General features: G+C 47.1%; 1 protein-coding gene across 4 annotated transcripts; it reads right to left on the bottom strand.

The window, feature by feature from the left end:
* Nucleotides 1–453: 453 nt before the first annotated feature.
* Nucleotides 454–20569, bottom strand: CUTAL (cutA divalent cation tolerance like). Of its 4 annotated transcripts, XR_009495705.1 has the most exons (7): nt 18939–20569; nt 14628–14776; nt 9098–9157; nt 6940–6985; nt 6651–6700; nt 3962–4171; nt 3297–3383 (listed from the first exon to the last, which is right to left on the bottom strand). XR_009495705.1 is itself a non-coding variant. In XM_024996362.2 (6 exons), exons 1-6 carry the CDS (start codon nt 19005–19007, stop codon nt 5094–5096), a joined length of 420 nt encoding a protein of 139 aa, XP_024852130.1. In that variant the 5' UTR covers nt 19008–20569; the 3' UTR covers nt 454–5093. The 4 variants fall into 4 exon arrangements, 3 of the variants coding, with proteins under 3 accessions (XP_024852130.1, XP_010806624.1, XP_005210657.1); XM_024996362.2 differs by having other exon boundaries at nt 454–5139; XM_010808322.4 differs by having other exon boundaries at nt 454–4171.
* Nucleotides 20570–21243: the final 674 nt, after the last annotated feature.

Genomic DNA, 21243 nt, shown 5'->3' with positions numbered 1-21243 from the left:
GTGGAGGGACAGGTGGGCGGCCCCAGGCACCCAGAGACTCGGGCTCTCGCCCAGGCTGCACATGAAGGGCCCTGGAGACCCCTCTGAGGTCACGGGTTCGCCCCAGGCTGGAGGGTGCCCGTTTCTGCGTGGTTTATGTGAGTGCTTACAAACTCGCAACACACTTCTGTGTGCCTTTAGCATTTTGGAGCAAGAAATTAGAATTCTCACAAATTCCCTAAATCATAACTTACTCTTAAAATATGTCAAACATTCTTCATACTTTTCCTCTTATTACAGAAATCTGAAAAAAAAATCTGTTTAACAAATAGGATTATTAAACTTAATAGTGTTTACAAAGAACTTCAGTCTCTAGGGAATATTTAAACCTTGGAAAACACCAGAGAACGTACTGGATAGTATTCAAATGTTAACATTCAAATAGCCTAACAAGGTTAAGAGTACAGACGAGTATCAGAATTGCCAAATTAAGAATTTATTTTGCTTCCAAAGCTTATTTCTTAGAACACCACTCACAGGATTTGTATAAAGCATACTACGTGTACACATTTATCTTATTTGCAGGAGTAGCTCAGGGTTTGCAGTGGACAGGGCTAGACAATCCCAGGCAAAACGAGATGGAAACCACTCCTCTTCTATACTCCTGTTCTGGCTAGGTAACTGTACACTCAACTCTATAAGCAACCGTTTCTTGCTCTAGTTTTTATCTGACGGAGATGGGTTCCTTCAAACCAGTAACAGCTTTATGCTTTTAAGCTTCAGTATTCACGGATACTTTACTACTTCTTCTCGTTCCCTCAACTGATTCTCCCAGGGTTCTGGAGTCATAAACCGTGTTTCCTGAGAAGTGCTAGGAAGGAATTCCCGGGTGGAAACCCTCAAGTCTAGCCCCCGCCCCCACAGCACATCGAGGGCAGTGTGGTAGAGCTGGGCAAGCCTCTCAGGCTGTTCCCTCATCTACAGAATGAAGACGACATCACTGGCCTCCAGATCTGTGGGGAGAAGGAAACCACACAACATACCAACCCACCACACTGTTAAGGCAGATGTTTTAGGAATGAACAGCTCTTCCTTAGAGACGGCTATAGCAGGTTCTCTGGCCTACAAAGAGATATAGCCAGCCTCTTTAAATGGCATTGAAACATGTAAAATATCATGTATGAAACGAGATGCCATTCCAGGTTTGATACACGATACTTGATGCATGGGGCTAGTGCACTGGGACGACCCAGAGGGATGGTATGGGGAGGGAGGAGGGAGGAGGGTACAGGATGGGGAGCACATGTATACCTGTGATGGATTCATTTTGATATTTGGCAAAACTAATACAATTATGTAAAGTTTAAAAATAAAATTTAAAAAAAAAAATAAAAGAGACCGTAAGAGCATCAGGTTTAGAGTCAGACACTTGGTTTCAGAGCCCATTTTGCCACTTATTTTAAGCGTCTCTACTCTCCAATCTCAGGTTTCAACTGCAAAATGAGGGTAAGCTGGGTTACAAGGATAAATGTTAAGACCTAGGACAGTACCTGCAGAGAGAGCTGGTGTTCTCTATTTCCTATAGTCAGCTGTGACACTGAGGCAAAGGCAGGCCAAGAAACAGTTTTCAAAGCACACTCGGCACAGAAAATGAACCAATGATAGTCAGAGACAGGAAAATCTCCTTGGGAATTAATCCCACTTTAAGAAAGTTCAAGGAAAAAATAATTGGATTTTGCCAGCCTGGTAAATGAGAAAGTAACTGTGGAAAGTAGAGAAAGCTTTAGTTATTCAAATCCTGGAAACATCAATTTGGGAAATATATACCAAACCATGTGCAGGAGACCAAGTCGCCGTGCGCATGCCCCTCACCTGGTGCAACGCACAATCCAGGAGGAGACGGACCCAGATGCGCAGAGGGAACAGGACCCCAGGGCAGGGGCGACTCCCTCCAACTGGACACCAGGCCCGCAGAGGAGCAGCCACACTTCTCCAGCACTGGCGCAGAGGGTGCTCGGGCAGAGGCGACGCCCCCAACACAGGGCACCAGCCTGGCACCCACGGGTGCCAGGCAGGAGAGGAGAGGTGGAGGTGGCGGTGGCAAAGTGAGCTGGGGCAAGGCTCTGAAGGGCCCTGAGAGGGGGGTCACCCTGTGGCAGAGCCGGGAGGGGGCCTAGGTCAGGCTCTCTTCTCACCCCCGGGGGCTGACGACGGAGCAGCCGACGGAATGAGCAGCCTTGGCTCTCCCCTCTGTAACACAAGCGGCCCCTTTTCTGGGCCTCAGGCCAGTTCAATTCCCTTCAGTCATCTATAAAACTGGCTTTACAGATGCCACTGGGTCCTTGCTTGGCCTGACTGGCCCCGCATCCTCTTCCAGCCTCAGGGGTCTTGAACATTACAAAATCTATAAGACTGGCTTAGGCTACTGGTTTACAAACTTGTAACAGCAAAAACTTAGCTCAATACATAAAAATTAATAATAAAAGCATGGGTGTGCTGGCTGAAGTATGAGCAGACCTCAGGGTCCCTCCTGTGAACCCCTGGGGTTCTGGTCTGGCAGCTCCCGCGGGTTCTTCCCACTTTAGGATGCTCGGCTTCCATGCTCACATCAGAAGGTCAGTGTGGTAGGCTCAGAACCCATGTCTCTGTTGAGCAAGGGACCCTAGCTTTCTGAGGTCTGTCACCTTCGGGCTAGGAAAGAGTCAAGACCAACTCTCAATCCTTGGGGCTGTGTCTAAGCCCTCCCCTCCCAGTCCTACCTGCATTCATGAAGCCCTTTCCCAGGCCCACTTCCTCAGGACTCGGGAATAACAACCACCACCTTCAGCTAGAGGAAATAATCCTGCTTGTCCCTGACATTCCACCATTAGCGATTCATCCTGTGGATAGAGTGCTTCCAGCTCCCCTAGAAGGTGACCTTCACCCCACACACTCCTGGGTGACAGGCCGCCAGGTGATTCCTCACCAGAAGCAGGAGAGTGATAACATACGTGGTACTCAGTTTAGGCTCAATGAACAGGGAAGACCAGCCGCACCCTCACTGTGACCTTGCCACTCCTGGCCACCTTTATGCATGAGGCACTCAGAGACAAGTGCCACCGGGTCCTTGCTTGGCCTGACTGGCACAGCATCCTCTTCTAGCCTCAGGGGTCTTGGACCTTCACCCTCCACAAGTTACTTAGCTCCTCTGTGCTGAGAAATGCATGGAATCCAGAGATGCGAGACAGAAGCCGCCCTTCAGCTGGAGAACAGATAATGATGGCTCTTAGGGGCACCCAGCAGGAGGCATGAAAGCCCCCACTCACTCCTCCTCCATGCCCTCCTCCAGCCACTTTAAATAGTGCACATCTCCTTGGTCCATGGGAAGACTGAAGAGCTCTGGGATTTCAAAAGGATGCACCAACCTTTGGAAAGAAAGCAGAGTCCCGTGAGTGGCATATAAGCCTGTGCCATAAAACCCAACTGGCCAGCCTCCCTTGAGCCCCTCCACAGTCGGCCTGCAGCCCACCTGTCCGGCCCCACAGCCCACCATTCCTAAGCCTCTGACCCATCTGTCACCAAGTAAAATTAGGCCAGATGGCATTAGAGTCTCACAGACATGGGTTCAAATTCTAAGTCTGCCACTTACTAGCCATGTAAGCACGGACGTATCTCTTCATTTCGCTGAAGCACCCACAAGAGGAGGGTGAAAATAGTACTGGATTGCTGGGGATTAAATGAGCGAGGTATACACGGCACTTAGCAGCCACACCGACAGGCACTGTGAGCATCTGGCAACAGTCAGCTGCTGTCTTTATTTATCACTACCCTTCACTCTTTACCGCGCCTGCCCCTGCACCTCTCTGTTCCCCTTCTACTCCTGCTGCTAAATCGAAAGCCTCTCTACTCCTCAAGGCTCATTGCAACCAATGACCTCTCCCCAGGGATCTTCCTTGACCATCCAAACCCACAGCAGTCTCTCCCTTCTCCTCGTCTCTCTCACCTAGTCCTGAGCACACGTGCTCTCTTCACTTTGCAAACTGACAAAGCAAAAGACACGGCCTCAGTCCCACCTGTTGAGCTGGGGCAACAGTCCTCTGCTCTCCTGACTTCAGGCACTGAAAAGCTCTCATGAGAGGCTGCTTACTAAATCACAACATGTGCACGCAGTTGCTTGAACAGTAGGAGCAGGTCGCGTAATTTTATCCAGTGCCTGAGAAGAATGAATTTTCCTAATTTATTTCATGGAGACCCAGACCAGTGGTCCTCTGACCCCTGGGGAACTTTCAAGCCTCTTTCAGGAGGTCCAAGGGGCCAAAACTATTTTCACAACAATATTGTTATTTATCTTTTCACTATGTTGACATTTGCACTGATGGTGCAAAAGCAATGATGGGTAAAACTGGTCACACCTTAGCATGCATCAGGACAGCAGCCCCACACTCTACTGGCCGTCACGATATTCTTCACCGTCGCATATATACATGCATTTTTTTACTTTTTCATGCATTTTTTTTAAAGTCAAATTCACCTAAGAACATTTCTGATAATGTGGCAAAAATTCCTATTTTTATTAAAGTTTGGCTCTTGAGCGTGTCTTTGTACTATTCTGTGTGACAAACTGGGAACTACACATACAGTGCTTCTGCTGTCACACCTGAGCTCAGTGCTCTTAAACTTGCCTGATCTGAGTCACAAGCTAAACCAGACCTTCTTCCCACAGTACACCATTTTTACTTTCCAGCTTGAGTAACCATCATTTGTCTGTCAATTTCACAAATTAAGGTGACTCAGGTTTGAGTATTAGGTACACATTTTCTCAAATATGAACAAATATTTGGCCATCACTCAGATGAAGACAATTTACATCGTTTATTGCCAATCAAAAAATTCACTTAAAAAAAATTCATGTTTTAGGGGTAGGGGAGGGAAGGGTTGGGAGTCTGGGATTAGCAGATGTAAAGTGTTATCTGCAGGGTGGGCAAACCACAAGGCCCTGCTGTGCGGCACAGGGAGCTCCATCCAGTATCTGGTGATAAACCATGATGGGAAAGAACATGGAAGAGAAGACCATACGTACAACTGCGCCCCTCTGCTGCATAGCAGACCACACGCTGCATAGTGCTGTGCAGTGTTCAGTTCAGTCGCTCAGTCCTGCCCAACTCTGCGACCCCATGAACACTAAGAAAAAATTCATGTTTTTAAGCAAAAATCAGAAGTTTTGAAAATTTGAATATATCACTTTCATAACTTGAAAGTGTCTCAGAACTTAAGAGATGCTTTTGAGGAGATCCAGTTCTCTTATTAAGCCAGATTTTGCAAAAATGTAGAAAGATGCCATTCTTCGCACTTTCTTTACTTTTGGAAAATATGGTTACTTCCCATAAGAAGGCATTGCCAGCATACTGTTTCACTGCACTACACTTCACTGCAGATACTGCGTGTTTTACAAACTGACGGTGTGTGGTAACCCCACACTGGACAAGTCTAGTGACACCAGCTTTGCTCACTGTATGCTTCTGTGTCACGTTTTGCTAATTCTTGCAAAATTCCAAACTTTTTCATGATAATTCTATTTCTTATGGTGATCTGACAGGGGTGATCTTTGATGTTACTATAACTGTTTTTTGTTTTGTATTTTTAAATTAAGGTACGTACTTTGTTTTCTTTAGACACAATGGTATTGTTACACACTTATACTGCAATGTAGGGTAAACGTGTAACTTTCACACACCCTGGGAAATCAGGAAGTGACATCACTCGCTTCACTGAGGTGGTCTGGAACCACACCTGCAATGTCTCCAAGGTGCGCCTGCATTTACTTCCGTTCATATGTTGTTATTCTATTACTGTTATTTTCAGTGAACTAAAACTATATATCTTAAACATTTCTCAGCTTTAACTTCTAATCCAGTAAACTTTGAGAGAACCAACATAAGTGAAGCTCTTTTGGGTCCTCAGTAATTTTTAAAAGTGTAAAGGGATCCTGAGACCAAAATTTTTAGAACCACTGGTTTGAAAGTAATAATTCATTTTACAGGAACCTCCCTGGTGGTCCAGTGGCTAAGACTCTGCACTTCGAATGCAGGGGCCTGGTTTCCATCCCTGGTCAGGGAACTAGATCTCACAGACGTCAACTGAAGATTCCGCGTGCTGCAATGAAGACCTGGTGAAGTGGATCAAAGGTGCTCAGTCTTGTCTGACTCTTTGTGACCCCATGGACTACACAGTCCATGGACTTCTCCAGGCCAGAATACTGGAGTGGGTAGCCTTTCCCTTCTGCAGGGGATCTTCCCAACCCAGGGATCAAACCCAGGTCTCCCATATTGCAGGCGGATTCTTTACCAGCTGAGCCACCAGGGAAGCCCAAGAATACTGGAGTGGGTGGCCTATCCCTTCTCCAGCAGATCTTCCTGACCAGAATTGAACTGCATTACAGGCGGCTTCTTTACTAACTGAGCTATCAGGGAAGCCCTAATATCAGGGAAGACCTGGTGCAGACAAGTAAATATTTTTAAAAATAAACTAATTTAAAAAAGAACAACAACTCATTTTATAAATAGAGTCTATGGGACAGGGTCATAGCCAAGGTCACATGGGAGGCTGGTGACCAGGCTCAAGGTCACCTACTTCACAAGCTCATTCACTTAGTAGCCAGCAGGCCCCTGGCTAGGGGGAGATGGCGCTACTACCTGATGTAGCTGGAAAGCATATGGATCTTGGAAGTCTTTGTCTTTATTAACTGTAAAAGAAAAAAAAAAAACACTGGTTTAGGATCTCAGCTCCAGCTCCACAGCCCTCCATTCCTCTGGCTTTTTAGGAAACAGCACTCCTCCAGGCCCCCAGCCCAGTCACTGACAAATGGGCATAGGGCATCTTGTGTGGGGCAAGAACCTCAGTCAGTTATCTTTGCTAATATTTAATTGGAACTTTGCTCTCACTCTTTCCCAATTAAGGCCCCATCCCTCCAGCTTCACTCACCAACAGGACCTCAGTGGCTTCTTCTATTTCTCCATTCCAATAGTATCTGGAGAAAAGAACAAAAAAACAAGTATCAAGCTTATAATATGTGCTGTGCTTAGTCACTCAGTTGTGTCTGACTCTTTGCGACCCCATGGACTGTAGCCCACAGCCTCCTCTGTCCATGGGCATTCTCCAGGCAAGAACACTGGAGTGGGTTGCCATGCCCGCCTCCAGGGGAATCTTCCCAATCCAGGAATCAAACCAGGGTCTTCTGCATTGCAGGTGAATTCTTTACCAGCTGAATTACCAGGGAAGTCCACTTACAAGATGAGCCCAGTGAAATAAACCTGGCCCAATTTGCTGACTTGCTAAAGTGGAAACTTTAAAATCTTTCCAAGCTCATATGAAAAAGCCTGGAGTTGGCCAAGGCCCTACAGGCCATCTAGTCTAAACATTCTAATGCATGCCTCCAGCTCCTGACTCAACTTTTCTGGAAGTAAGAGGCTCATGTCTCTTGAGGAAGCCCATCTACCTTAACGGTTTTCACATGAGATGGTTTTTCTCATGGTGTGCCCACATTTGCCCGGAGAAGGCAATGGCACCCCACTCCAGTACTCTTGCCTGGAGAATTCCAGGGATGGGGGAGCCTGGTGGGCTGCTGTCTATGGGGTTGCACAGAGTCGGACATGACTGAAGCGACTTAGCAGCAGCCGACATCTGCCACCCAATTGTCTTCCCCAACTTCCACGTGACAGCCCTGCAGAAACTCCTGTATGTTCCCCTCCAAAGTGGGCGTTTCCAGCTCATTCAGTGCTCACCCCACACTGCTGGCTTCTGTGCACCTCCCCATCCTCTGGGCTGGTGCTACTTGTATCACTGGCTCTCGAAGCTGAGCGCCCACCGAGCGATCAATGGGAAAGCACAGGACTTATTCAGGGAAGAAGCAAGCTTCATAAAATACAGAGCAGGTCTCAAAGTTCAAAACAGAGTCAGTGACAATGTTCAGAAAAAGAGCAGAACAGCATCATGGGAGGGAGAGAAACTGGCCTGAGAATATCTGTGCTGACCCAGGGCGGGTCTAAGAAGGCTCCGGCCCCTGACCTCACCCCACAGAGCTGTGGTGAGAGCGTGAGTCACGAGGAAGGACGAGCATGAGGACAGTGGCAGGCTGAAGTTCCAGTCTAGCTTCCCAGCACTAGCTCCCAGACTGGCTTTATGTGAATCACTTAATACGACCTCTTAAAAATTCAGAGACTCAAGCCCCATCTCAGGGAGACTAAACAGATCCAGAATGGAGCTCAGGCATCTAAAGTACAGCCAGACTTGGGAGCCACGGCGACAGGTGACGGGCGCACGCGGCGTGTCACTGCTGGGCAGGGGCAGCTCTCATGCTCCAGCGCTTCTCTGTCCTCACCTGTAGAACAGGCACCTCTCCCTCTCTCATCAGGGCAGGAAGGAGGCGAGAAGCAGGCTGACCAGAGAGAGTTAAGGCACAAGACAAATCCTGCACGGGTAGTACTAGGACGCTGAAATATCGTTTTTTATCATTTTATTTACTTTTAATTTGAAGATAAGTGCTTTACAGTATTGTGTTGGTTTCTGCCAAACATCGATGTAAATGGTTTCATGTCCCCTCCCTCCCTCCTGAACCTGTTTCCTACCCCCCACCCATGGTGATGCATTTTGATGAGGGAAATGGTGTGGGCCTGGCTTAAGTAAAAGAGCCGATCAAATGAAAGGCAGACAATACAAAGAAACAGCCTGTCACACATGCCAAACTCAAAGTTTTTCAGAGAATCCAAAAGCAATAGGAATTATAATCTCTGATATCCTTAGCTGGCTTACTCAGACTGGCTTACCCAGTCTGACTTCTTTGCTAACAGCAAGCTAATTGATTGACTGATTTAAACAAAGAATGAGGAAACAAGACTCACTGTTCCTAGACTGTAGATTTTTTTTCTGCCTTCTCTAAACATAGCCTGTTTTTGCTTTGGCTGAATGGCATAAACCCACTGGTTGATTTCCTTTGAATACAGACCGACAGTGAAGTACTGATTAAGTAAATGCCTTTGCGTTGTTCTTTTACAGTTTCCCATTAGTTCAGTGCCCGAATTTCCGCCAGGCAGGACCTGACAGAGCACTCTCACACCCCTCCACTGGCCAGAGCAGAACTCACAGTGAGGAGGCCTTAGGCAGGATGTTCACAGAGGCAGCCAGCTTCTTATCCAGGATAGCCCTAAAGCAAAGAGAGAGCATGCCGGTTACTGGGGCAAGTGTCCAGCATCTGAAGAGATGGGAGAGGATACAGGAGTTCCTGGGAGTTTCCCAAGAAACCTAAGTCTAAACAGATAACCATTTAGAGTGCCCCTCCCAAGTCAAACCAGTACATTCCATAACTGCCATGCACAGACCCTCTGCAGACAGAACTGTTTATAAGTCCTTCCCTGAGGGGGAGAAGCAGGGAAGCAGCTATGCAAAGGCTGTTTCAAGGACAGGCCCAGTCGGCTTGGGGAATGGGAATCTGTTAGCCCTGGAAGGAGAACAGAAAGACCTGGATTCCAATCCAGCCCTGCAGCAGGATGGCTGTGTGACCTTATGCAAGCTCCTTTCATTCCAGAGATCAGTATTTGAGCACCTATCCAAGACAGGCACGACCACCTCACTCAACTTGACTCTCCTGCTATACAACCAGGAATGATTCAGTCGATGGGTTCCAACCCTTTTCACCACCAAATACTCCTTTTATCATGTCAACTTCTTTTCCTCTTCTCTCTTGGATATGTGCTAGGCTCTCACATGATATCTACAGATCAGAGGTGTCTGATGACCATGTGGAACTGATACAACTCGAAGGAAAAGCAAAAAAAAAAGCAAAAAAAGGGCATCCTGTCCTGCGACTGGCAAACACAGGCTCTTTACACTTTTCATTTTTGTGATGCTTCCTACCACAGTCCTAAGAGCACCATCTCCACCTTTGCAGACCTCTAAGCACTGGGGATTTTTTTTTGACAGACCACAGACTGGAATTCTTGCTCTGAGAGTCTGATTCCTGTGCAGGGCCCTGATGAACACGGTACAATGTGCCTGAACCAGTGTGCAGTGTCACAGAGACAAGCACCACTGCGTCGCCCATGCAGGGAAGTGTCCCCAAGGCTCAAACCCTAAGCCCTGGGGATCAGGCAGGCCAGACAAACCCGCCTCGGGTGTGCCATCAGCCACGGAGGCCCGTCTCAGTTCTCTGAAGTGTGTGGCCACTGCCAAATACAACGAGTCTGAGGCCTGAGCCCTGATCCCTCCTTTCTTTGACCGCTGCCAAGAGAACTGACCTACTTTCTCTCCTCCCAAGTTCCCGGCTGAACAGTGTTCTATTTAAGGCTCCACATTAATGTGGTATTATCACCACCCTCATGCCCTTGGAAAGTTCCAGGTGGTAAATAAATCCCTGACTCTAAGGAGAGGCACACGGCCCAAATTTGTTTAAGCAACTGCTACAAGTCTTGCTCACTCAATCAAGTCATCTGCTGAGAAATCACATTGCACTAGTTCTGAAAGTGACATGCAAACACAAGGAATGAGTTAAACCTTTAGAAAAAAAAATAATCCATTGCTTCACGGGCCTCCAATCTCTTTGGCAGTGTGAACTCCTTGGTGACTAATCACAGCAACTTGTACTTGGGAAAAAGACTGTAACGTTCTGGAGGACTATGTTATTCAAAATGCTCCTATGGCGAAAAAGAAAAAAAAAACACGAGAGAGAGAAAACAAATGTACAAGCTGATGGGTAAAACACACACTGAAGTCCAGCGGTGAGTCACAGAGTGGGAGCTCAAGCCCCCGTGCTCGTCTGAGTAAAGCGGAAGGCAGGCCTTCGAGGGTCTTCAGAAACTGCAAAGATCGCAGACTAGAGGCTCATGGACCAAACACATGGTTTGGCTCTCATGGCATTAAAAAAAAATCTTGACTTTGTTACCAATATTTACTATTAGGGTACTTTACATTCAAAAATACACATTATCTAGCTTCTCACCAAAAAATGAATCTTAGAACATTTTGGACCCGTAGTCCTACAAGGTCACTTTCAGCCAGAGCTGAGCAGGGGCTGCTACCTCCAGGCATGGCGGGAGCTCCTCGGGTCAGTCAGTTTCCACTCTCCCTCCTCCCACACCTGGGGCACACAAGGCTTGCTAACTACTGCCATTCTTCTTCATGACACCCCAGCCCACTTCACGCAGGCTGAAGCAGCCTGCCTGTCGACACCCGTGCCTGTGACCCTGGTCTGATCTAATCCCCTTTCCCTATGTAAGAGACCAAGGCCCAGCGAAGGAAGACGTGTCTAAGGTCATCTGTGGTGCTGTCGGCAAAGAGGACACAGCGTCCAGCTCTCCTAGTCCAGCACTCAGGTTTCCGCCCTGGCCCCAGCTAGAGACGTTTCCAGTTTAGAGGGTGTCTGTCACCGAAGAGCTCTAAGAACATTACCAGGAGCCAGAATGGAACTGAACCAGACCCAAGAGGCACCTCTAAAGAACACTGAGAAGAGCGAGCCCCAGACTGGAGCCGAAAGGCCTGGTCCCAGCACCAGTTCTGTGGGCAGAGCCGAGCTACCTGCCAGCTAACATCTGTGGGGCCCTCCCTACCACACACCTATTACTCTCTCCTATAAACCCTGGAAACGAAATCTATTTGCCTCTCTTCTACTCCAGTTGGATCATCAGTGAACAGAACAGCTGAAGGGAGACTCCACTTGGGACTTCCAGTCCAGCTGGTGGGCTACACACACACACCCTGCAATCTTCCTTTTACACCCCGTGCCAGAGACAGCAGAGAACATTTCTGACGTAGCCACGCCGGAGCACAGCAAGGACACTGTATGCGCCGGCAGCTAAGGAAGCCCTGAAGAACACAGGCAGCGCTGAGACAGGCATGGGAGCCCTGAAGAGTACAGGCAGCGCTGAGACATACATGGGAGCCCTGAAGAGTACAGGCAGCGCTGAGACATGCATGGAAGCCCTGAAGAATATAGGCAGTGCCGAGACATGCATGGGAGCCCTGAAGAACACAGGCAGCGCTGAGACATGCATGGGAGCCCTGAAGAGTACAGGCAGCACTGAGACATGCATGGGAGCCCTGAAGAACACAGGCAGCACCGAGACAGGCATGGGAGCCCTGAAGAGTACAAGCAGCGCCAAGACAGGCATGGGAGCCTTGAAGAACACAGGCAGTGCCGAGACATGCATGGGAGCCCTGAAGAACACAGGCAGCGCTGAGACATGCATGGGAGCCCTGAAGAGTACAGGCAGCGCTGAGACAGGCATGGGAGCCCTGAAGAGTACAGGCAGTGCTGAGACATGCACGGGAGCCCTGAAGAGTACAGGCAGCGCTGAGACAGGCATGGGAGCCCTGAAGAACACAGGCAGCACTTAGATGCATGGGAACGCGAGAGGGGACTGCCTTGTTCAAGAGCCTTCGGGTCTTTTAAAAACTGGTAGTGATCTGGTTTAGTTGGCCTCCAGCAGGATAATTTTGAAGATTATAAAATTATAATTTTTCATTAACATAGTCAAAGTTTGAAACATACAGGGTGACCCTTCTAAAAATACTTCTTGAGGTGATAAATTATTCTTAGGAACTGATTCAGACTGCAGAATGTCCGCCTGCCTAGTGCTGCCCACGGGCGACTCCTGCAGCTGCTCCTGCACTTCCCCGTCAGCATCACCAGGAAGATGAGAGAGGAAAGCATCTGCAGAAAGTCAAACACCACGAGAAACAAATTCAACAATGAAGAAGAATTTACTTGAGAAAGACAAATCAATAAAACAATCAAAACCAAGATTTTAAAATAAGTACAATTATGTATACTTGAAAATTGCTAAGAGTAGATCTTAAGAGTTCTTATCACACCAAAAAAAGTAACCACGTGATAGCTGTTTTAACTAACCTTATTGTCATAATCATTTCGCAATATATACAAATATAAAATCATCATGTTGTATATCTTAAACCTACACAATGTTATATGACAATATATCTCAATAAAGCTGCAAAAAATTGAAGTATAATTACTATCTGCAGAAAGATAAGACAAGATTATTGCATCTATAAAACAAGATCAGACAATTACAAAACAAGAGCACTTGGTTACTAAAAACAATTCGAAATCTTGAAAAGGAAACTATAGAATTCAGTCTAAAGAAAACTATAAAGTCAGTCACAGAAAACAAATTCAACATCTATCTATCTAACAGAAGTTCCAGGAAAAGGACGCAGAACGAATAGAGAGTAGAGAGAGTATATTTAAAAAGTAAACAACTGAACATTAAGATACACTCCTAAAAACTAGCAGAGAGAAAACACATCCCCTACAGAGGAGTGAGATCCATTGCTGCTTTTCATCAGCAACCCTGGATGCAAGACAGCAGAGACCTCTCTCCAAGCTGAAACCAATCCATTCCCCTCAAATGGCCTTTCCGCTATTTAGAATCCACGCCTTAGAGCCCTTTTCTTCCCAATACCCAACACCTCGCAGATGTCACCTGAAGTTGCTCCTGACAGGACCCAGAGTGGCTGGTCCAGGGGTCCAGTGAGTTCAGCACAGGCCCTGGGTATACCAGAAGCACAGAAGGGATTTTAATTCCTAGCTGCTAAAAGCTGAGGTCCTATTTCTGGAGTAATCACATGCTCATTCAGACAAGAGCTGTTCTCCAAAAGCAACGTTAATAAGGGAAAAAACAGACATTCTGGTTAGGGGCAGGAAAGATGTAATCAAATCCAAAGTTAACCTGTGACCATCAGTTTGGAAGCGGTGTGCCCCCAAAGACCAGACTCATCACACAGAACACTGTAACTACCACCAAACTTCACGAGTGCAGAACTGCGAGCAAAAGGAGCCAGGAGTCAAGGTTTTGCCCCTCAGCCCCACTAACCCTCTTCAGAGCTGCAGTTATAAAGGAGGGGCAACTTCCCCAGTAGCTCAGTGGTCAGGACTCGACTCTCACTGCCGTGGCTCTGGGCTCAACCCCCATTCCGGGAACCAATATGCCGCAGGCTGCACAGTGCAGCCAAAAAGCAAACGGGGTGAGGGGGAGGGGGTGGAAATCAGATACAACCCTTACTGAGCATCTGTTACATTTGAGTTCCTGGAGTAAGGACTGAACAGATATCGTATCATTTAATCCTCTCAACAATGATAATTCAAAAACTAAGGTTTAGAGAAGAGGAGCAACCTGCCTGAGGTCACACAGTCAGCAAGAGACCGAGCCAAGATTTCAACTCTGTACCCATACTCTCTCCACCACTGCTTTCAGTAATTCGCCAAACACCTGGAATTGGTCTCCTCCTCCTGCTGTCTCGGTCCACATCTCTGGGACTGAGCAAAAACTATCTCCAAAAATAAAGACAGCTGGGTCAGGAATTAGAACTGTTAAATGCCCAACCTGCAGGCTTCCATCTGAGCAAGGCACCTCGCACTCTGGGTCTCAGGTCCCTTATCTGCCCCCAGGCAGCACTCAACATTTTCAGGCCCAGAAGCACGATCCATCCAAGGGCCATTCACGCGTGCCTCTCCAGTCGCCCCAATTAGACAGCTGTGCAGTTCAGCCCTGGACAGATGGGGTTGTCAAAAGCAAAAGCAGAGTCCCGAAGTGGCCCCTCTGGAGCCTCCTGGTGGCTCCTGAGCCCCCTGGGGCAGTACGTAAGCCCCTTCCCCGTACCTGGCAACATCTCTGGCGATCTGCTCGTTGGGACAGTTGACAAAAACAATGGAGTACGTGCCGGACACATAGCTGCCAGTGAGAACGGAAAGGAACTGCAGGCTGAGGGTCCTGAGCACGGGGTATGTCAGGAGAGAGGCTGTCAGGATCTGCACAGCAGGAAAAGAAAAGCACAGATCAGCAGAGGCGTGGCCAGCTCACCACCGGCAATCTCGGGCAGACTGGAACCAGCGCGGGGCAATGTGATTTTATCCCCATTTCCCACCCACAAAATAATTCCTAGGATCTGCATTGAGCTTTAGTGCTTAATGTTTTCATGCCTAGATTATTTTCCTCTGCATTTTTCAAATGGTTTAAAAAAAAAAAAAGGCTTAAAAATTAAGACACTTGCTCAAAGTCACACAGCTTTGGGAATCCCCTGGTGATCCAGTGGTCAGGATTCTGCGCTTTCACTTCCAGGGCCCAGGTTTGATCCCTGGTTGGGGAACTAAGACCCTGTGAGACCAAAAAAGCCATGCAGCATGGCCACACACATACACAAATCACACAGCTTTTAGTTGGTGAAGCCAAGAATAGGAGTGAAGCCTGGATAACTTGAAATCCATTCCCATTGCAAAAAACTGCTACTACAGGTAATACCAACTGGCATCCACGGAACTGCTGTCATCCTGTGGAGATTATGACTGACAATAAACTCCTGTATCTGTTGATGTAACTGTTGCTGCTGCTGCTGCTAAGTCGCTTCAGTCGTCTCCGACTCTGTGCGACCCCACAGACGGAAGCCCACCAGGCTCCCCGTCCCTGGGATTCTCCAGGCAAGAACACTGGAGTGGGTTGCCATTTCTTTCTCCAATGCAGGAAAGTGAAAAGGGAAAGGGAAGTCGCTCAGTCATGTCCGACTCTTCACGACCCCATGGACTGCAGCCCACCAGGCTCCTCCATCCATGGGATTTTCCAGGCAAGAGTACTGGAGTGGGGTGCCATTGCCTTCTCCAGATGTAACTGTTAGGGAGTTAATGTCACCGCCATCCAACTGTGTACATGCCAGGTACTGTGGAGAGTCCAGTGGAAAAGGAAGCCTAATTTTACAGCAATGGGGCCTGTGCTACTCTGACAGACAACCGGTGGCGGGGGAGGCCCAAAAGGAAGGCTCCGCCTCTTGGGGGCAGGAGAGGCTTTGAAGAGAAGGGACCATCCAACTTGGAGCTGAAATAGGAGGTAGGACTGAAAAAGAAGATACGGTTAGTATGTACAAACTCAAGAGGTATTTGGGGACAGATGAATTATCCAGACTGCATGGGTCTTAGTCAGTGGGCATGGAACTGGGAGGAAAAGGGGTCTGGCTAGAGTTATAAAGGGTCAGGCTAAGGAGTGTGGGGTTTGTACTCAAGTGAGGGTGCTTTTGGAGGTTTTTTAAGTAGAAGAGCAATAACATGAGCAGGCTGAGTAGTGTAATGGGAAGGAGGATGGGAGTGATCAGAGTGATTCAAAGGCCAGTACAATGTTGCAGGAAAATATTAAGATCCTGAGCTAAGAAAATGACAGTGATAACAGGAGAGGAAAAGACAGTCAAGATACAATTTTTCTTGCTACTTTAATGATAAAACATCTAAAATAAGAGGAAATTAAAAGAATTGGAGGACATCTTCCAGGGTTCTTTGCTTGGGGGATACAAAAGAGTCATTAATAGGGATGGAGGCAACTTGCAAGGAGCCCCACCGTGAATCAGGCAAGACTGGACAAGAACACGCTTCTCCCGCCTGCCAGCCCGGGCTCATGTCTCGCTCAAACAAACCTCTGTCCTCCCACTCCTACGTTATCGCCTGGCCCTGCCTGCCTCCTACTTCTTGGCAGGGCCTGAGTGGCGTTTTTATGTCTTTAGCTTCAGTCTGGGGTGGGCTTCTCATTCCCTCCCACGACCTCCCCCAACACCTCCAGTCCAACATACTAGTCCTCGGAACTAAACCAGTGACCACACAAGAAAAAACAACCAGGGTTTTCAAGGAAGTTGTTAATGACAACTCAATTAGATTATATAGGATATAAAAACACAAAGGCACTAAACAGCAGGATTTAAAACCTAGTGTTAGTACAGCTCTCTGCAGCTCAACAAGTTACTTCCTCTCTCTTCTATAAGGGTTACCTAGAAATTGGAGGTTACAACATTTGTGCTGCCTACCTCAGAGTTGCCATGGGCTCAAACAAGATAGGAAAACCAGTTTTTGACCACTAGTCCAATAAAGAAAGGAACCACACTTTGCTCATCACTGTGTCCCCAGGACAGTTCACGGTACACAGCAGCTTCTCAAGAAATAACCTGCAGACTGGTGAATGCGCACACCAGCAAGATGCTGAGATGGAGACTAAACAGTCTTGTAAGTAGGGCTTTTAGGTCATCCACAGAGCTTTTGGCAGTGAATCGGACATACTAGAACACTCTAAGGGGTCAGATACACGACTGTAAGGTGGCTTTCAGCACGGACTCTAAACAAAAGGAGCAATGGTCTGTCCCCCAACCTAAAAAGCCATTCCTAGGGGAGATCTAGGGCATTTCAGCCAGCAGGTATCAGTGGAACACAGAGCTCACAGGATTAAATACAAACTCACCTAAAATGCATTGAAACTTTTGTGTGAACTCACAGTGAAAGAGACACTCAGAGGTAGTCTGGGCACTTGGGTATTACCTAAGACAAGCCTTCATTTAACAGATAAGGTAACTGAGGCAGTTCTGTGACTGAACCAAGACTTAAATCTAAACTCCTGCCTCCCATTCTGGGCTCTCTGAACTGCAAGGAGCATCACTAGGAAGTGACACAGCGGGGTTATTTCAGCTTCACTTAATCTAGTGGCTCTCAGCTTGAGGCAATTTTGCCCCTGCCCCAGGGGACATCTGGTCACATCTAGGGACAATTTTGATGTCATGACTGGGGAGGAAATGCCATTGGTAGAGGCCAGAATTGCTGCTGAACATCTTTCTACTGTACCATCGATCACACTGAAATACAGTGGTTTACATATGTCTCCCTCATTGGATGTGAGCTCATTCATTTCTGTATCCTCAGCACTTCACAAGCCCTGATAAGACGTATGGACTTGAGAAGTGTTTGCGGACCATCTCAACAAAGAATCAGAAGATATGAAAGGTCAGTTTGGAATCAAAGGTGGACTACAGTACATTAGAAAGTGATATTACATGAATGCAAAATACATATATCAACATATTTCCTAATAGAAACATATTTATTACTGTAAGTTTATAACATTTTCATATTTACATCTTTTCTAAGTTTACACTGTTTCAAAATATTTTATGTATCCTTTCAATTACTTCATTCTGCCTTTTTCCTTTTTTTTTTTTTGGTACTGGAGTATCTGCCTAACCTTTAAGAGGTTATGGTTTTGTTTTAGTTTTATGGTCACACCCCGAGGCATTCGGGACCTTAGTTCCCCAATCAGGGATCACACCCAACTCCCCTGCAGTAGAAGTGGAGTCCTAACCAATGGACCATTGGGGAAGTCCTGAAGAGTTCACAGTTGACTTTACAATCTGTGCTAAGGCAGAAGGGGCCTCAGAAACCCCATAGTATTTCTAAATTTATAACATACCTAGTTTTAAGGAATTTGTAAATACTCTGAAATTAACATTGTGTTTATCTATACACTTTCCTTGGGTGCAAATCCAGAATTTTCACACCCCCCCCCCAAAGAAAATCTATAGTCCCCCAAAATATTAAGCATCACTGACGTGTGCCAGTTAATTAAGGGCCAGAGAGGGGAAGAAATCACCAGAAAGGTGAGCAGTGGAGCTGGGCTAGACCCCGGGGCTTCAACAGTTCTCCTTTCCATCACCTGGCCCTGCCCCAAAAGGCAGCTACCACCAGCACCACCAACAGACTCTCTGCAGCCACTGCCAACCTTCACGTGTTAAGATACTTCAGAGATGAGACAGCAAAGCCCCCAGAAAAATGACGCGGTAACTGCACTGGCAAGAGGAAAAGAAACTAGCATGGGACCTTTAGATGAGAACGCACCAGCAAACACCCCTCACCACCCCACCCTCCCGGGCAGTACAGCCCAGTCACTCCTCCTCAAAGGCAGGGCAGAAAGGGGTGCTGGTAAGCTTCAGAATCACACCACAATCTCCAGGACACTGGGTGGTGCCCCCAGGGATTTCACCATCCACCCCCTACCTGCCTGCCCCCAGCTCAAAACCCCAGGAGTATACAACACAAATGCCCCTTCTTCCCTCAGTCCCCAGGCTGGAGGTTTAGAGGCGAGAGGATTCACAGCATCATACTGTGGGACACTCACCAAGAGGCATATAAAGATAGAGGGCCGAGTGGAGCCTGGCAGAGGGCACCGTGAGCCCAGCCTGTCCATGGCGTCGCTGGTGACTGAGCCAGCACAGGCTATGGGAACTGCAGCCTGAGGGAAAGTCGCTGGCGGACGGATGGGCTCCAAGGGCCTGAGCCCCTCTCCTCTTACCACCTGCTGCCTGCCCCACTGCCCGGCCAGGTCCCAGCCAGGCTGGCTGGAAGGAGAGGGTGGAGGGGGCGGGGAAAGAGCGACTCATTTTTCACTGGGCAACTCTCTAGAAACATATAACCCAAACAGCCTGTGCAAACCTCCAACCCCTGCAAAAAAAAAAAAATACTAATTTTCCCTCCCCATTCTCACATATACCAAAAACCATAAAATTCCCTGAGGTGTACAGATTAAAGCTTCTTAGATATATAAAACCTTCAGAAACCATAGCCCACAAACACAAATACACAGAACTCTTCCACTGAGGCCCATCCCACCAAAAAAAAAAATAAAAACAAACCCAAATAAATGAAGCCCACATGTGGCTGACTTCATGTCCCCCAACAGCATTTTAATCCTCCCTGGTTTAAAACAAACACTCCTGCTGCTGACCGCTCTCCCTGTAAACCCACCCATCTTTCAAGGCCAGCTGATCAGTGCAGCCTTTACCAAGGTTAATCCCAGGGTCCCACTTCCCCTAAGGCACTCTGTCCACACTTCCGAGGCAGCATTCAACGTCAGCTGCTAAAACAAACTCAAAAGCAGGAAGCTCATGACTGTTACCCTTTGGGGACGCAGAGTCCACTGCTGTCCGGGTTTCCAAGTTTTTAATCCAGCTTCTTAATGTGAAACTTCTTAATTTTTAAATGACCACACTGCTGGTAAGACCCTAAGTAAATTTTTAAGCCGAGGAAAGCTACTTTTCATCTTGACTGTAGTGGTGATTACACAAACATTAAAAAATTCAACAAATTGTACACTTAAATTGGTAAATTGTATTCTATGTAAATAGTACCCTGAACAAAGCAGGTGGGGAGGGGAATGCTGAACACCAATTAGGAATTGTTTTGAACTGGGCAGACAAAACAAAACCTACCTGGTTCCCAAACTGTCGGGCACGCTGCCAGTCCCCAGCTTCTGTGTTTAACTGCCTGTTTACCCGCCTCCTTATTCCTTGGGGCTATTATCTTAAAAGGCCTGACAGCACTTTCTAGCAAAGTGCCTGACAAAGCCAGCTGTAGCCCTAGTTCTATCATTTATGATGGCTGTGTAGACTCAGGCAAATTACTTAACCTCTCTGAGCTTTGGGGGCTTTTTTTTTGGTAAAGAAAGAGCTAATACCTCTTTCATAGATCTAAAGTGAAGATTAACAGAAGACAAATGTAAGAGTGTTTTATAAAATGTAAGACCACGTCAGCATTTCAAGAGCCTTCTCATGCCACTACCAAACAAGGTTAACTCAGAAAATCTCCAGTTGTGATTGAAGAACTTAGCATGTATGAAAGAAACAGGATTATAAAAAATGAGGCTGAGTGGTCCTTAAAAAAACCCTTTATATTCAAAGTCCACTAACATAAATCAAGACTGTGATCTTTTAAATCCGTTATATTAATAGGAAAGGTCACTGTTAATGACCATTTTACCTTAGATCCTGAGATGATGTCCCAGAATTTAGCACAGGTTCCTGCACAGATTATGTTCAATAAATATTTGTTGAATGACTAAATGATACGGATGTGTGGCTGGTGATGACAAGGATGGTCATGATGAAGGTGATGCTGGGGCAAAGGATGGCAAGGGATGAACTGCTATCTGGAAGAAACCACCTCTGGATTCTCTTCTTTCTGCAACTCAGGCACCTCTACTCTCTTCAGAGTCAATTCCAAGGTCAGATTCCAAACGTCCAATTCTGCATTTATGAACTTGGCAGATCGTTCAGATCTAGTAAGAGCCTCAGTGCCCCTGCCTGAGATCACAGGCTCTTCTGGAGGCATCTTGCCTTCTCTCTTTCTTTCCTCCTCCTTACTGGATTCAGAGGTGAACTCAGACTCTTCAGAGTCAGAGTCTGTACCCGTCTCTTTCATCCGCAATACTGTCTGTATCTTCCTTCTCTTTCTTCAGCAACTCTACTCTATTTTGAAAGTTCTTCAGCACCTCTTCTATAGGTATACAATTTATTGAAGTCTCTTTTTTAAAGGCCAAACCTCGATCCAGGAAAGAATCCATATCAATCGCAGCACGGATGCAGTCTGACACCTGGTGTAGGACAGCATTGTTTCCTTAGGTTCATCTTTATCTTTGGTTCCAAAGA

This window comes from Bos taurus, chromosome 8 (genome assembly GCF_002263795.3).
Source record: "Bos taurus isolate L1 Dominette 01449 registration number 42190680 breed Hereford chromosome 8, ARS-UCD2.0, whole genome shotgun sequence".
NCBI lineage: Eukaryota > Metazoa > Chordata > Mammalia > Artiodactyla > Bovidae > Bos > Bos taurus.
Note: the sequence above shows the minus strand (reverse complement) of the source record. Positions and strands in the feature narration are given on the sequence as shown.